Raw genomic sequence first — 16,827 nt, forward strand, 5'->3', positions numbered from 1 at the left:
CACTGTGTTTTCGGATTGTAAGCATATAATCTATTCTTATGTATTTCCTTGATTTTATTGTTTTCTATTCTGATTTTACAATTAACGTTATTTACTTCTGTTATCGTGAAAGGACCTACATAAAGACTATCAAACTTACCATTCTCTTCCCTTTTTACAAGGACTAGGTCTCCTCTTTTAAAGTGTTGTGGTGTTGCTTTGAGCCTATTCTTTTCTTCTTGCCGCTGTTTTTTGTCTTCATTGCTTCTAGTGAGGTGACCTATCGTGTCTATGTACGCTGTGTCCTCTGGTTTCGAAGAAGTGTCCGATATCACGTCTTCTTTGACAAGTGTTCTATTCGGTTTGTTAATGTGACATTCATGGCATTGTTTAACGTATTTTTTTACGTCTTTTTCTAAATTTTTCCATCTAAATCTTGCTTTTAGCTTCTTTATTAGTCTATTTTTCTTTAAGTGTCCTCCGAACATCGGGTGATTATGGTATTCTTCTATTAATCTGTGTTTTTCTTTGTCATCTTTTATTGTTTCTGGTACTTCACATATGTATATTTCTATATTCTTCAATTTTTTATTTCCTTCTTTAATAAATTCATCAATTGTGCACATTTTAAAAATAATATCATTTACGTATATTTTTACTTTACGTACTGCATTCTCTACCGCCAGCTTATCAAGCTGTACCAACGCTTGGTTTAAATCGAAACGATTCAATCCTGTGGCTATGCTTTTGCTGCATTTTATTTTGTTTTTGGCCCTAATGCTCAGTCTTGGTGAGATTAGTTCTGCTCCAAAGGACAAAATTGGTAGTCTATGCGCATCTAAATTATTTAGTACCTTCCTTACTGTCTGTTTGGTGGCTTCTGGCTGTAGTGCGAGTTCACTTTCAGCCTTTGTTTGTCTTGCTTCTTTCTCCTTTTCTTTTGCTTGAGCTCTTGTTATAGCTAGTATATGGGCGTTGTCTATGTATAGGTTTTTTAGTTGATGCAATGTTATTCTTGAAAGACTATCTGCGTAGTTACTTTTCCCTGTTATATACTCTATTTCGAAGTCATATTCTTCTAGGTCTAATCTGATCCTCGTGAGTTTAGAGGTTGGTTCTTTCATTGCAAATAGGTGTGTCAAAGGTTTATGGTCTGTTTTTACTTTGAATGTTGGTGCTCCATATAGATAACATTTAAAATAATTAATTCCCCAATGAATCGCTAGTAATTCCTTAACGATTATAGGTTTATTACATTCTCCTTTACTAAAACTTCTTGATGCATATGCTATAGGTAGGTCAATTCCGTTGTAATCTTGACTTAGGATTGCTGAACATCTCGTGTAGAAAGAGACACTATCTTTAATGTGGAAATATTACGTCTGATCACCAAAACAGAATGACGAATGTCTCATATAATATTATGAATTCCCTTGTTATAGTTTTACTGTTTATATTTTTAGAAATGCCTATTCACTCTTTCAAAATGGTGTCTTGTAATTAGTTTTTCTTAAATACCTCAAGAACGCTTTTATTTAGAAAAACGAAAACTGGTACACATATTTATCTTCCAGAGATTAATCGATTCCATCTATTTCGAATTTTTAATAGTACTGGTCATAGGCGTCCGTTTTGGGTAGGGCAACGGTTATTTTATAGCATAACTTTTTTGTCTTTAAGTTTTAAGCAATTTCGACTCTAAATTTGTAAGTACTCTTGCTTTATGTCGAAAAAAAATCGATTTGAAAATTTTTCGTGTTTTCAATTTCCAAAAAAAAAAAAATTAAAAAAAAACTATTTAGAAAATCTAAAACTGGTACGTTTATTTATATTCAAAAGATGAATCGATTTCATTAATTGCGAATTTCTAGTACCGGTCATATGCGTCCGTTTTTGGTAGGTCAAAGGTTGTATTATCGCATAACGTTTTTGTCTTTAATTTTAAGCATTTTGACTCTAGATTATTAAATTATGAGGTAATGTAGTACTGAAAGTTCTTGCTTTAAGTTGGTAAAATACACCGTTTTATTTTGAAAAACTTTTATTTAATTTTTTTTTTTCAAATTTAAAAATCAAAAAATTTTCAAATCGATTTTTCTAGAAAACGGTGTGTCCTACTGACTTAAAGAAAGAGTACCTTTTAGAACTAAAATTCCTTACAATTTAATAATCCAGTATCAAAAACGCTTAAAATTTAAAGAGAAAAAAGCTATGCAATAAAATAACCGTTGCACTACCCAAAACGGACGCCTGTGACCGGTACTAGAAATTCGCAACAGATGGAATTGATTTATCTCTGGAAGATAAATATGCGTACCAATTTTCGTTCGTCTAAATAGAAGCGTTTTCGAGGTATTTAAGAAAAACTAATTGCAAGACGCCATCTTCAAAGAGCTCTAGCTCCGTTAGGAAGCACTTTCGGACTAGGTGAATTGGGTTAAATTACCTTAAAATTATCTGAGGAATGTCCTGTATTCATTTGTCGGTAGAGTTTCTGGACGCCCTGTATATACATACTGAAATATAATAAGAATAGTATTGTTCGTCCTCTATAACTTTTCTCATGAGTCACGATTCATTTTCAAACAAATTAAGTCAAAACATAAAGTGAAACGTACGCCGATGTGTGTAATATACAGTATACAAAATGTATATACACATCGAAGTTCGTTTCACTTTATGTTTTGACTTCATTTGTTTAAAAATGAATCGTGACGCATGGGAAAAGTTATAGCGGACGAACAATATGAGTCAGTTGGTTATAAAATTTTGTCCTTTAACCATTAATAAAGACACATTTTATCAATCGTTATAGTATTCTCGTAAAGTACCTAATCATCTTGAGAATATATAAGTACATGCAAAAAAGTTTCTTTCATCCATACAAGAAATATTAGAGTTAAAAGTATCTTTTCTTTTAGTCTTAATATATCCTGGACCAAAAACAATAAACGGGAATCTGATCAATTCAAAGTAACAGTTACTACTGAGCCCAATCCAACTTGTGGAAATATAAGTAAACTCGAGAGATGGACTTCTTGTTCGGAATACGAAACAATCGATGAATGTCTGCAACCAGATTCTTGTGCGGTTGGTACAGGAGGACGTCAAAGTGTTAAAAATAGGTAATATAAATTTTACTACTCGGGGACTACTCGGAGTAGACTTCCTTAATTAAATTCCTCCATAAGTTTTTGTCTTGGATTATACCAATATCAATCCTTTTGACGGAAATGACCTGCCTAAAGCGTCTCCCCCAGGTCTTCTCCTTGTTTTTCCTCTCCTACTTCTACCAGTAAACCGCAGATTAACAATTCTTCATACTGGGTGATTAACGTCTTAATAGATAAATAAATAAAATCAAAATCAATGGGAAAATCCCAGTAGCTGGCTGTATACCATAATTAAAAAATCATAATCGAAAAACGTTTCAATCTAGATCAGATCATGCTTAGTACATGAAACTAGCAACCTTATGAAATTGGTAACATCGAGAAATATGATTTACATAATATATATATATATATATATATATATATATATATATATATATATATATGTAACTCGTAAAGTTTGGGGACAGTATCGGTTACTTAATGGTGAGTTTGAGGACATTAGTCAAGTTTGGGGACCGTCCTCAAACTTTTTTTTTTGGGAAACGGTTAGTTTGAGGACATGTCCCCAAACTGTTGTGCCTATTGACTATTGGTGATTTTGAGGACATATCTGACAATAGTAATGTTTTTAAAGTATGTAAGCTCCCACGGCTGGAAAGTTCATGATGGGTGTTGTTTTTGGGGCTTATAAGTAAAAATTGTAATTGGCTGACGTTTAGTCTGGAACTGCATCACACTTTTTCAAAGTATGGTAAACGTTTATATTACTAATTTAAAAGTTGTTAGGTCATAAATTTTGTGAATTATAAAACATTATTTATATGTTATTTAATTTCACTATGTCCAACCAATATCTTCAGAGCACTAAATGTATTTGCAAAATTGGTTTTACATTACAATCTTAGTTTTTAATAAGCTACCTAGTGATGTTATAGTACAAAGAAGGAACGAAAATTGTCGTGGCCGACGTGGTCGTGTTAAAGCTATAAGATACCTTATCAAAAATTAAGATACTAATATGTCTGTAAACCTGTATTGCCCCAGTTCCCAATATATTTTTTCACAACTGTAGCAGTTAGTGCTAGGTTTGTTCTAGTTTGTTCTGTAATTTTGAAGATTGTTCTAAAAAATAAAAGAATTATTGAAAAAATATGTGGTTTTTTAACTTGACATAAACTTGTATGGCCCACTCGAAAACAAAAACTTTCCGGAATATTCAAGCAGATAGCCACTTAGTGCTAGGTTTGTTCTACCTCCCGGCGGAAGCCAGTAATTAGTTGTTTCCCATAAACAAAAAAGTTATTCAACATACAATGTAGCGCTCCAATTTTACGTAATTTCAGCTGTTTCTACTACGCCAACAATGGATGGGTGATACCTATGCCATGAAAAAAGAAAAAAAAAAAAGTTTTGTGTTTGTGTAACGTGTAATGTGACCGTTTTTTTTCTGTTTTTACTGTTTGGGGTTGTACGGAGGACAAAGCATTTCCAACCAAAATTCATGTTTATATTCACCAGATGCAAATGATAACACCTCAATGTTGTAGTGGTACTTTTTTACTATTTGACGTAAGTAAAAAAAGAGTTTTGTACTTCTTTTTCTTACAAGACCTCTTTTTTTATTTCAGCATTAGCTCCGATGATGACGTTTATGTCGAAAGCGCTCAGCTAAAGAAATAAATTATTTACACACTTTGACATACTACATTTTTTATTTCCTTTATTTTTATTTAGTCAAATTGACTGAACCGGCTGTGGAAATTGTGCGCAAAAAACAGGAGAAACAATTTGAATTTGGAAAGATCGATCAGGTGCATCTTTAGCGTACTTTTTAGCAATAAAACTCACAAATTTAGATACACTTAAACAGATGTTAGTCAATATACAGGGTGTTTCAAAAGTAAGGTATACTATTTAAGCGGATTCTTTGGTTTATTTTAAATGAACGTATGTCTAAAACGTTTTAAATTTTTAGATACAAGGTAATAAAATAAATAAAAGCTACCTAATGTAATAAATATAATAAATAATCATCATCATCATCAATGGTGCTACAGCCGTATGAAAGAGCCTCGACCTTCCCAACTCTATTACGCCAGTCAGTCCTACCCATTGCCAACCGTTGCCAGTTTGCTGCGACTATTTTTCTCCCATCCTCATCTACACCATCGTTCCATTTGAGTTTTGGCTTACCCCTATTTCTACTTCCCACAGATTGTGACATAAAGGCTCTTCTAGAAGGGTTGTTCTGCTGTGATCTTACTAGATGTCCTGCTTATCTTAATTTTCCTATTCTTATAAGAGATACCTACTACGTCTTTACCACCAAATTTTTGTTTATATCTGTGGTATACCTCGTAGTTGTACCTCATCCCCCAAATGCCATTTTCACAGATGCCACCGAATATTCCTCTGAGGATCCTTCGTTAAAATATAAGCATAAGGTTTTCATCTGCCTTGGAGATGGTCCATGTCTCCGATCCATATGTCAACAATGGTTGTATAAGGGTTTTGTATATGGTTATTTTTGTTTTTTGGTCGTTTTTTCTTTTCATATGTCTACTTAGTCCAAAATAGCATTTGTTTGCTAGGATTATCCTTCGCTTGATTTCTTCCGTCATGACGTTCTCCTTTGAGATCAGGGAGCCTAAGTATGTGAATTTGTCCACCACTTAAAAGTAGAGTTATCAACCGTGAATTGGTGACCGATGTTTCTGGCTCTATTGTTGGGTGTTGATGCCATCATCTTAGTTTTCTCCTCGTTTACTTGCAGGCCCATACTTTTTGAGGAATTTAAGAAGGTGGTATACATTTCTTCTAGCTTGCGTGTTGTGCGAGCAATTAGGTCCACGTCATTTGCGTATGCCAAAATTTGGGGTGACTTATTAAAAATATTTCCTCTGTTGTCTATTTGGGTATGTCTGATCGCCTTTTCCAGAGCTATGTTAAACACGCCAGCACATCTCGCCAGTACACCTCGCCAGCAAAAATGTGGACATTATCCATGACTTCATACAATTTATTTCTTAGGAAAATATCATAGGCCGATTGAAATCTACGAAAAGATGGTATGTGTCGATATTGAATTCATTGGTTTTTTCCAGTATTTGCCTTAGCACAAAGATCTGGTCTGTTGTTGATCGACAACTAAATAATAAATAAATAAAAAAATAAAAGGTAATCTTTATATACACAACGTCTCAAAAGTAAAGTAAAATATTTAAGGGGGTGATTTTTGGGTTTATTTTAAGAAGAAAACTTTATTCGAGATGTCATAAAGGTCTTAAATTTTGAGATATACGAAACATCTATAAATCCCTAGGTTGTTCAATTTGTTAATAGAACAGTCTAATATTTTGACCACCATGTACAAAGATAGGTATAGGAAACCTTAACAAAGATTGGAAGCTAAGTAAATTTTACATACGATAAACTAATAAAATACAGGACGTTTCATTTAACATAAATACGTTATTACACATTGAATATTGTTAATAGAACAATGTATTATTTTGACCACCCTGTACAAAATTTTGCTACAATAAATATCTATTTAAAACGCTGAGTAGTCTATTATTAAGATCCAAGAAAAAAATTTGTCACTGATTCTTAGATTCATAGATATTTACTTTTTTCTAAAACGTTACATTTTTATAAAAATCGAAATAAACCCTCTTATGCCCTTATAAAAGTACAGCTTATTTTTTAAGGGAAATTAAAAAATGTTACCTGATATAGGGTGTTCCATAAGAAAAAATATAACTTTGATATACTATCTTTTGGAGCACCCTCAATAATTCACATTATTTTTAGATTGTAGTGTTAATGGTCCAGTATATTTCTACGAAGAAATTTTTTTAAAATATCAAGTCGTTTTCCGTGCAGAGACCGAGGCGAATACAATAAACCACCCCGTATAATATTTTTCTATGAAATAAAATGAACACTCTTGTCACAAACTACGTTTCCGTCAATAATTGGTTATTGTCGTATTTTTGATTATAAAATTATTGTAATATTCACTTTATTCCCTTACATGGAGTATAAACTATAATAATACCTATAGTAGTAAGAAAATATTTTATAAGACCTTAATCTTAAGCTTATTACGAAGTCATTTGTATTTGAATGGCGTTATTAAGTTTTCGGCCCAGGTAGAAATTGATACATTTTAATCTATTGTACTTTTAATTAATATACCTGCTATTCAGTATGTCCACTGTCCACCTCTTGAAATTTAATGATAATACTCAAATACAAATAACTTTGTAAAAGGATTAATATACCGTTTTATAAAATATTTTGACACGGACTATAGATTACTTCATTTAAAGGACATCGCACACATCTTATGGAAAATATAATGTCACTCAAATTCAATAAAATTTATACTAATAGATTCGTTTTAAATTAACGATCAAATCTTATCATTGCGCCAACTCTATATTTTCAATAATAAGAGCAGAAATTGATATAAATAAATCTTACATCAAATGGGTACGTACATAAGTTAGAGAGAGAAAAAATATTTAATACCCAAATAATTGTCGGTACTCCATAAATCAGCGGATTAGTTTCACTAATCCGCTTAGGCCCAGCGGGGTTTAAGCTCTTTTGAATAGCACCCAGAGCAATAGTGATTGTAACTGACACTTTTACTGACTTCAAAAATGTGATTTCGATAAACTTTAATTGCAATTTGCGCCGTAATTAATCATAATTAAGAGTTGGTGCAATGATAAGATTTGACCGTTAATTTTAAACGAATATATTCGTATAAATTTTATTGAATTTGAGTGACATTATATTTTCCATAAGATGTGTGCGATGTCCTTTTCACTTCACTATTTTATTGTTGTTCTGAAGCTATTTCCTTGTGGCATTTTTATGATTAACTATTTAGATGGGAAATAAGCCACAATTAAGTTGAAAAAAATAATTTTATTAACGTTTCGACGCCCAAATCGGGTGCCGTTGTCAAAATACAAAATACTTAATTAAACAAAAATGTTGTTGCTAAGTAAAAAATTCTTCTAATAATTTATTTAATCTGACTCATTTATATTGGCAATTCAGACATATTGTTATACATTTTAAAGTAGAAGACTTTAAAATTATATTGCCAATATTTATGTGTTGCGTTTCTGGGACGACTTTACTGAAATATAGTTCATTCGATTACATGAAATTAACCCCAACTCAAGAATATCCGTCACAAAAAAAAATTATAGCATGTGATTTGTCTTGAAAGAGACAACCAAATGCAACGATGACAGTAAAATTCTCGCGTTAGAGATTCCATAGTAAATCACGAGGGAAAACCAGGAAAACCCTCGTGATACTATCCCGACGTCGTGCGTCGTAAGTATTTGGTCTTACATTTAATTTTCTTTCAAAAAAATAATACCAGATTCTGACTTTAATATGTTTAAATTATATATAATATTAATCATACATAGATATATAATAAGTAATACTAAAATATAAAATATGTACTATCTCGATATGTTAGTAACTTACTAATCGTGGTATTTTCTTTCTTTTGACTTCTTCTTTCAATATGGGTAACCACATCCAAATTTCGTTTTAAACATAATCAAAACGAAATTAGAGAATGATAATACATTGACAACTCGGACAAGACTAAATGTATCAGCTAGAATGGAGTTATTGACATTATGTACTAATAATACCTATTTTCCACTAAATAATGATTTCTATAAACAAAATTTTGGTCTAGCAATGGGCTCTTCTTTATCTCCATTATTGGCTAATATATTTATGGAGGACTTCGAAACTAATATCATTTCTAAACAAAATTTAAAACCCACAGTATGGTGGAGATATGTAGATGATGTGCTTTCAATATGGCCTCATAGATCAGAATTGTTGGATACATTCCTGAATATTATAAATGATCAAGAAGAGACAATAAATTTTTCAATGGGAAAGGAATACAATAACACCCTACCTTTCCTCGATGTTTTAGTCTCAAAGAAGGATACTGGATATGAGACTCAAGTGTATAGAAAATCAACACACACCAACAGGTATCTCAATTACAAATCAAATCACAACATCAGCGTTAAAAAGGGAATCATCAAAACCTTATATGATAGAGCCAAAATTACTTGTTCTAACGAAAATTCATTTTAAGAAGAAAAACAATTGTTAACATCTGACTTATTAAAAAATGATTATCCTTTATCGTTTATAAATAAGGAATTGTCAATATTGGATCGAATGGAACAGAACAACTTAGAACGGGATCCTACAACATTCACAAGAAATAATACGAGGAAAATATCAATACCATATTATTGTGTTTTAAATTTATCAATCAAAAGCAAAATGAAAATTAAATTAAATTTTTTTTAAATAACGCGGGCACATAAATTTGATACACCCTGTATATTGAGCGGTTTTAAAATTTATTAGAATTTAGTGAATGTAAATAGTTCTCTTTTAACGAGCTTTCCGCGGAACCATTAAAGACTTTTGTGAATAATTAAAGTGAAAAGAACTATGTATTTAGATTTAAAATGGAAAAAAATTGTTTACTGTATAGGTAATTATCAATATTTCTCGAAATTGATAATTGAAAAGAAAGTTGGAATTTTAATATCTTCATTTCAATACGAGTATATATGGGAGAGTTTCTCCGAAAGTAATTAGGATTGTCGGAACAAATTTGAGGGTGACTGTTGTTTGTCAAATGGAAAAGTCAATGTTTTGATTCTTGGAATGTGGAAGGGGAAAAGATGGATTGGATGATGGAGAGAGGTTGAAAAATTATTCATTATAGTTAGCATATATCAGTGGCTGGTTGATAGTGGAGAATAGTGTTGAAAAGTGGAACGAGAGACAGATCAAATCGAGACGAAATACCTCTTTGATTCTGTATTATTGTGAGAAGGAGAGCAGAGAATTTTTGGAGTTTTGTTTGAATCGAGAACGTGTCAAAGAGACACGGTTTGTTGGAGAATTAGTGCTGGTATGCTGATAGTTTTGAAGCTGGACAACGGAGAGAGGCTTTGATAAGTAGCCTTTAACATAATCAACGAGGGAGAGCTGTTTGGGGTCACGAGAAGACATCCGATTGAGGGAAGCAAAAGGTCAGTCAATTTATGTGAAAGAGATTTTTATGTTCGGGAAATAAATTTTTGAGTAAAAAGCATATGAATTAAAATTCCAATATTTCAAAATATAAATAGTAAATATAGGTAATCTTGCGAAGACATAAATTTGTTTGGTTTAGTTTGTTTTACCAAAATCATCGGGAACAAACCGATAAATTGTTTTTTTGTAACGATAATAAATTTAAGTGGTAAAAATTTCAGTCGGACATCTGTGTCCACAGGTTTATTAGATTCGATAGATTTCAGAGTATTAATTTGATAAATAAAAGACAATTCTGTATTTTTATTTTAATATTTTGCTTTATTTCTTTTCCCTATTTTATCCCGATTAGGATCAACTCAGAGATACTGAACCCACGAGAGAAGATAAGTATAACGTGAGATAATTTGGATTTTTTTTAATAGTATAAAAAAGCACCCTGAGATTTTTTTATTCAATTTTGATGTATGATTTGCGACAATTAAATAATTAATCAAATAAATAATAATTAATATAAAATAAATAAGAAGCAGATCACAACAATATATAAAAGGACTATCCGAGAAACTTAAAACTATAGGAAATAAATTCAACTTTTCAATAACATTCAAAACAACAAACACATTGAGATCTATACTATCTAAAACTAAACCTAACAATGAACAAGAAAGAACAAAGAATTGCATTTATACAATACCTTGCGAATGCGAACAATTTTATTTAGGTGAAACATCAAGACCCTTAAACGTTAGAATAAGTGAACATCAGTCTTATATTAAAAATAGAGAATTTGATAGATCTCAAATATGTCAACACGCATGGGATAATGAACATATAGTTCATTGGAGAGATTCAAGTATAGTCCTGAAAGAATCAGATAGTAAAAAGAGAAAAATCAAAGAAGCGGCTCTAATTATGCTAAATGAAACCAATTGTGTCGCAAATTCCTCGGTAGAATGCAGTAGGATGTGGTTACCCATACTGAAAGAGGAAGTCAATAGAAAGAAAATACCACGATTAGTAAGTCAATAACATATCGAGTTAGTACATATTTTATATTTTAGTATTACTTATTGTATATATATGTAGGTACTATTAATATTATTTATAATTTAAACATATTAAAGTCAGAATTTGGTATTATTTTTTGAAAGTAAATTAAATGTAAGACCAAATACTTACCACGTCGGGATAGTATCACGAGGTTTTTTCCTTGTTTTCTCTCGTTATTTACTATGGAATCTCTAACGCGAGAATTTTACTGTCATCGTTGCATTTGGTTGTCTTTTTAAAGACAGATCACATGCTTTGATTCTTTTTGTGACGGATATTCTTGAGTTGGGGTTGATTTCATGTAATCGAATGAACTATCTTTCAGTAAAGTCCCAGGAACGCAACTCATAAATATTTGCAATATCATTTTAAAGTCTTCTACTTTAAAATGTATAATAATATGTCGGAATTGCCAATATTAATAAGTCAGATTAAATAAATTATTAGAAGAATTTTTTACTTAGCAACAACATTTTTGTTTAATTTAGTAGTATTTTGTATTTTGACAACGGCACCCGATTTGGGCGTCGAAACGTTAATAAAATTATTTTTTTCAATTTAATTGTGGCTTATTTCCCATCTAAATAGTTAATCACTATTTTATTATTTCACCTGCAATTTATTTAACATAACAAAAATTGTTAATAATTTTCAAAATTTGGATATAAAGAATCGACACAGAAAGATATAATAATTGATTAATCCTAATACTCCATCAGTTTCTATATTTTTCCGTTAATTATCTAGATATTTATTTAAAATAAATATGTAATGTTAAGTATGTAAATACCAAATGAAATATAAAATTTCTTAAGCCGGCCCTTTCCCTACTTATTACCTGACGAGGCAGAGGTCCCTTTATCGCTCTTAAATTCTGCATAAGTAAATTCTTATAATTATTACTTATTAAATTATTAAAGTTAGCACTAGTTGTTGTCTATTCAAATTTTTCTTTGGATTTTATATGGGGCAGTACATTTTTAGGTAGAATTGAAGCAACGCATAATATATTGTGTAACTTTTTTTAGCGCAAATTTCACGCTTTGGCAGAAATGCAAAACAAACCCAGCACTAACTTATGGTCAACATATTTAGATTTCCTCCAATCGTTCGGATCCTATAATAGGTGGCAGAGCGCTATACTGTACATATCTTGAATAACTTTTTTGTGTACGCACAACAAATTACACGCTTTGCCAAAAATGCAGAACAAATCTACCACTAACTTGGTGGTTTATACCCTATTCCACGAATATACGACTGTTTTGGATTATCTCAACAACGAATACTTCACTGTGGAAAATATAAAGAACGAAACTAAATTGCAAATTACATTGTTGCTTAGTGAAATAATTATTGGAGCCATTTAATTTCGTACTTCTTATGTTGCACACTAAAATATTCGTTGACTCGATAATCCAAAAGAGTCATATATTCGTGGAATGACCTATATTCAGATTTTATTCAATGGTTTGGATTATACATGGGGCAGTACAGCCTTACGTAAAATTGGAGCGCAACATTATATCTTGTATATCTTTTTTGTTTATGCAGAACAGATTACACCCTTTGGCAAAAATGCAGAACTAACTTGTGGTTTATTCAGATTTTCTGTAATCGTTTGGATTCTATTTGGGGCAGTACAGCTTTACGTAAACTTGGAGCACCACATTATAACTTGTAATATATTTTTTGCTTATGCAGAACAAATTACACGCTTTGGCAAAAATGCAGAACAAACTCAGCACTAACTTGTGGTTTATTCAGATTTTCTCTAATCGTTTAGATTCTATATGGGACAGTACAGCTTTACGTTAACTTGAAGCGCCACATTATATCTTGTATATCTTTTTTGTTTATGTAGAACAAATTACACGCTTTGGCACAAATGCAGAACAAACCTAGCACTAACTTGTGGTTTATTCAGATTTTCTCTAATCGTTTGGATTCTATATGAGGCAGTACAGCTTTACGTAGAAACAAAGATTTCTACTTGTGAAAATCAAAATATATTCAACATGCTGGACCATCGGCCTGGACTTTTTCGCCTTTGTAGGTTTTATTATAAGAAACAATCGATGAGGAATCCAACAACATTGTTGGAAGTCAACTAAAATTAATATAAAATAGTTTACATTATCTATATACATATATCGAAAACTACTTTTTTGTATTACAGGATATTTATAAAAATTGGTTTGTGGATAATCCCCACAAAGTTATGACGAATATAAATTATGACTTCAGAGAATATTTTGACGACACGTCCCTTCTGTTTATACCTGTTCTGTTCTGTTATACCATTGATTATAGACACGGATAGATCCCCAGCGCTTATGGACGGAAGCGTGTCCCCTAAGTCCCCTTTACCATCCAAAAAATTAAAATTTTAGTCAAGAATCAGCGACTCTAGTGGTTATTTCGTGAAATAGCCAGTTAGGAATTTGTTCTCGCAAGAGAATGATCGTAGACTGACGTTCGGTTACCTCCCCTATCACTCCCACCACAACCAATTTATGGCAGTACCTACTAAATTAGAAAACGACCTTGAGACACCCAGAGAAGTGAAGTAATAATCCTATTTAGCGTAGCGAACAGTTTGAATGTACAGTGGAACCCCGATAAGTCGGCCCCCGATAACCCGGAAGTCCGGCTAACCCGGACCGATTTTCATCAGATAAACATTTTGATTTTCAGTACATATTTTGTATTTTGACACTGACACCCGTTCTGGGCGTCGAAATGTTAATAAAATTATATTTTCAATTTAATTGTGGCTTTCCCATCAAAATAGTTAATTATCAGATAAACATTTCAACAATAAAAATGTATGTATGTAATATAATATTTGACAGATGTGTATTTGTGTAATTTGAACTATATGATAGTAAAAATGACTCATGGCACAAGCCGGCAGAAACAACAGGCACCTGTCTGTAGTATTCCTTTATTTTTTATTTCAAACTGTGTTAGCATTGTTTAAGAAAGACTATTTAAAAAATTCTTTTTTAATCAATGGTCTTAGTTTTCACTGTTCTTAATACATAATAACAAAACATCGTTCCGATTGTGACTGTATGAATACAGTATTGTATTGTTCGCTTCCGTTTGCTGGCTTAGGTTTGTGTTTTCGTGTTTTTAGTAATTTAGATGTGTAGGTACTGTGCATATTTATATATATTTCATGTTATTTCAATACTAACGGAGTTTATCTGTAAGTATACCGTATTTTATTAATTTTTACCATATTCTCCGGCTAACCCGGATTTTCGATAACCCGGATCGGCCGCGGTCCCGATTAATCCGAGTTATCGAGGTTCCACTGTACTTAATACCTTGTCGATATTTAAGGGTTTTCTAAAATACGATAATATGAGGTTCTCAACTGTACCGATCTGTCAACGGATAAAAATTGTTTGTATGTAATTTAGTATGTTAATAACACAAACCAAGGAGTGCCCGATATAATTTTTAAATTCTAAATATAAATTAATTAATAAAAAATTGACTTTTTTATAAATTTTAAAGAAAATTTTTCGACCCGGGCAGATATTGTTTTGGATTTTTTGGATCATTTAAAACAAAAACGGTCTTTTAGAACAGGGTAGAAAAATAAATATGAGCGATTTCAGGGTAAAAATCAATACAGGTACAGTCGAACCCGCTTATTGGAATAGCCTTTGTGCCAACCAAAAGTATTCCTATAGCCGGGATATTCTAATAACCGATGATTGGTTGCTACTATAAATGTTTCGGGACCTCGACCTCAAATTTCTATTCCTCATAGGCGTAACCAGGATGATCCTAAGGGGGAAGGGGTTACAACTACCTGAAAGGGGGGGTTACAACTAATGGAAGGTCTCTGATGGCTATGGTGTTAAGCGTATAGAGCTCAAAGTACATCCCAATGGGGGGGGGTTATAACCCCCAAAACACCCCAGGTTACGCCTATGCTATTCCTTAAACCGGGATATTCCTTTAAGAGGTATTCTAATAAGCGTGTTCGACTGTATTTTGAAGGTGCTAAATGGTAGGATGGATATAGTTAATTAAAAATACATACAGCGGTACTCGTAAATCGACTTCTTTTTTTTATAAAAAAAGGCCAAAGTCAGAAAATATGGTTTTTTGTCTATAGCATTTTTAGTATCATATTTAAGCAAAAGTTTGATTTGATTGATTTAAATTTTTATAAGTTAAAATCCATAAAGAATTAACCGAGATAATTGCAAAAAGCCACGTTTTTTTGCATTATTTTGTAACTGTTAATAACTTTTAACAAAACGGCCGTAAGGAACTTATTGTACCTTGATCACGAGGAAATTAAGTGCCTTTATTAGTGTACAAAATTTTAAGATCTATTTGTTAGTTTACGAGTTATGTTAAATGTTCATGGAATGTTTAAACAGTCATTGTTGCTCTATAGTACATTCTTTCACGGTTTTTGCTCTAAATTTTAAAGAACCGCTTGGATTGACATGAAATTTGGCATAAGTATAGCTTACATGTCAAAGAAAAAAAGTGATATTGTGCCGATGTGTGCTTTTTCCCTGGGGTGACTTCACCTATATGTCCAAAATAAGTCCGGAAATGGGTAAACTCACTAATTTTAAGTGACTTTTGTTCTATAGAGCTTTTTCGCCAAGTTAACACTTTTGTAGTTATTTGCGAGTGAATATGTTCATTTTTCAACAAAATAATCACATTTTTAGACGGTTTTTCGCAAATAACTCAAAAAAAAACGATCTCAGCAAAAATATAGCTTATAAAAAAAGTAAAAAAATAATGGTGTATGACTTAGGTCTCTGGATTTCGTAGAACCAGAGTTATAGCCAATGAAAAATAGATTCATATTCACCAAATTTCAAATAGAATATTTCGACGAGAAATACCCAAAAAATTAAGCACTTTTTGGGAAAACCCATTTTAACTCTTCTAAAGTCTTTAAAAAAAGCTTTATTTCTGTTTTTACAAAAAGTTTCTAGCATTAAATTTAAGCAAGTTGCGCTCAAAATAAAGTTGGTCCCTATTGTTTTGGCAAAAAAATTCGGGAAGACCACCTCCTAATTAGCAACTTAAATGAAATTAATCTTTACCGCCCCACAAATTATTTTACTTATTAAAAAGGGTTCAACTTTACTTATGTTGTGTTTATATGATCTGTAAGTTTCATCAATTCAAAGTGCTTAATTTTGAAAAAATTTAGTTTCAAAGTAAAATTTTTCAAAATTTTATTTTGAAAAATAGGTTTTGTTTTCAAAATAACTTAAAAATGGTTAGAGATACCAAAAATCTCGAAAAACAAAAAAGTAAGCATTGCTTTCTTTATTAAGCTTTTTTTAAACACTTTAAATAAGTTGTAATGAGTTTTCCCCGAAATGTGATTCATTTTTGGATATTTCATGTTAAAGTATTCCATTTGGAATTTGACGAATATGAACCTATTTTTCATTAGCTATAAGTCTGCTTCTACTAGGCTAAGAGACGTGATATATACACCATTTTTTTAAATTTCTTACAGGCTATATTTTTGCTACGAATGATTTTTCCACAAAATACT

General features: G+C 31.6%; 1 protein-coding gene across 1 annotated transcript in view; it reads left to right on the forward strand.

Annotated features, from left to right (window-relative positions):
* Nucleotides 1-16,827, forward strand: part of LOC114341076 (melanoma receptor tyrosine-protein kinase) — a 735,210-nt gene that overhangs the window by 501,855 nt on the left and 216,528 nt on the right. Inside the window, exon 9 of the mRNA XM_050649582.1 lies at nt 2,901-3,104. Coding sequence (XP_050505539.1) covers nt 2,901-3,104 — 204 coding nt within the window. The remainder of the gene's footprint in view (nt 1-2,900; nt 3,105-16,827) is intronic.

Source organism: Diabrotica virgifera, chromosome 4, assembly GCF_917563875.1.
Source record: "Diabrotica virgifera virgifera chromosome 4, PGI_DIABVI_V3a".
Lineage (NCBI taxonomy): Eukaryota > Metazoa > Arthropoda > Insecta > Coleoptera > Chrysomelidae > Diabrotica > Diabrotica virgifera.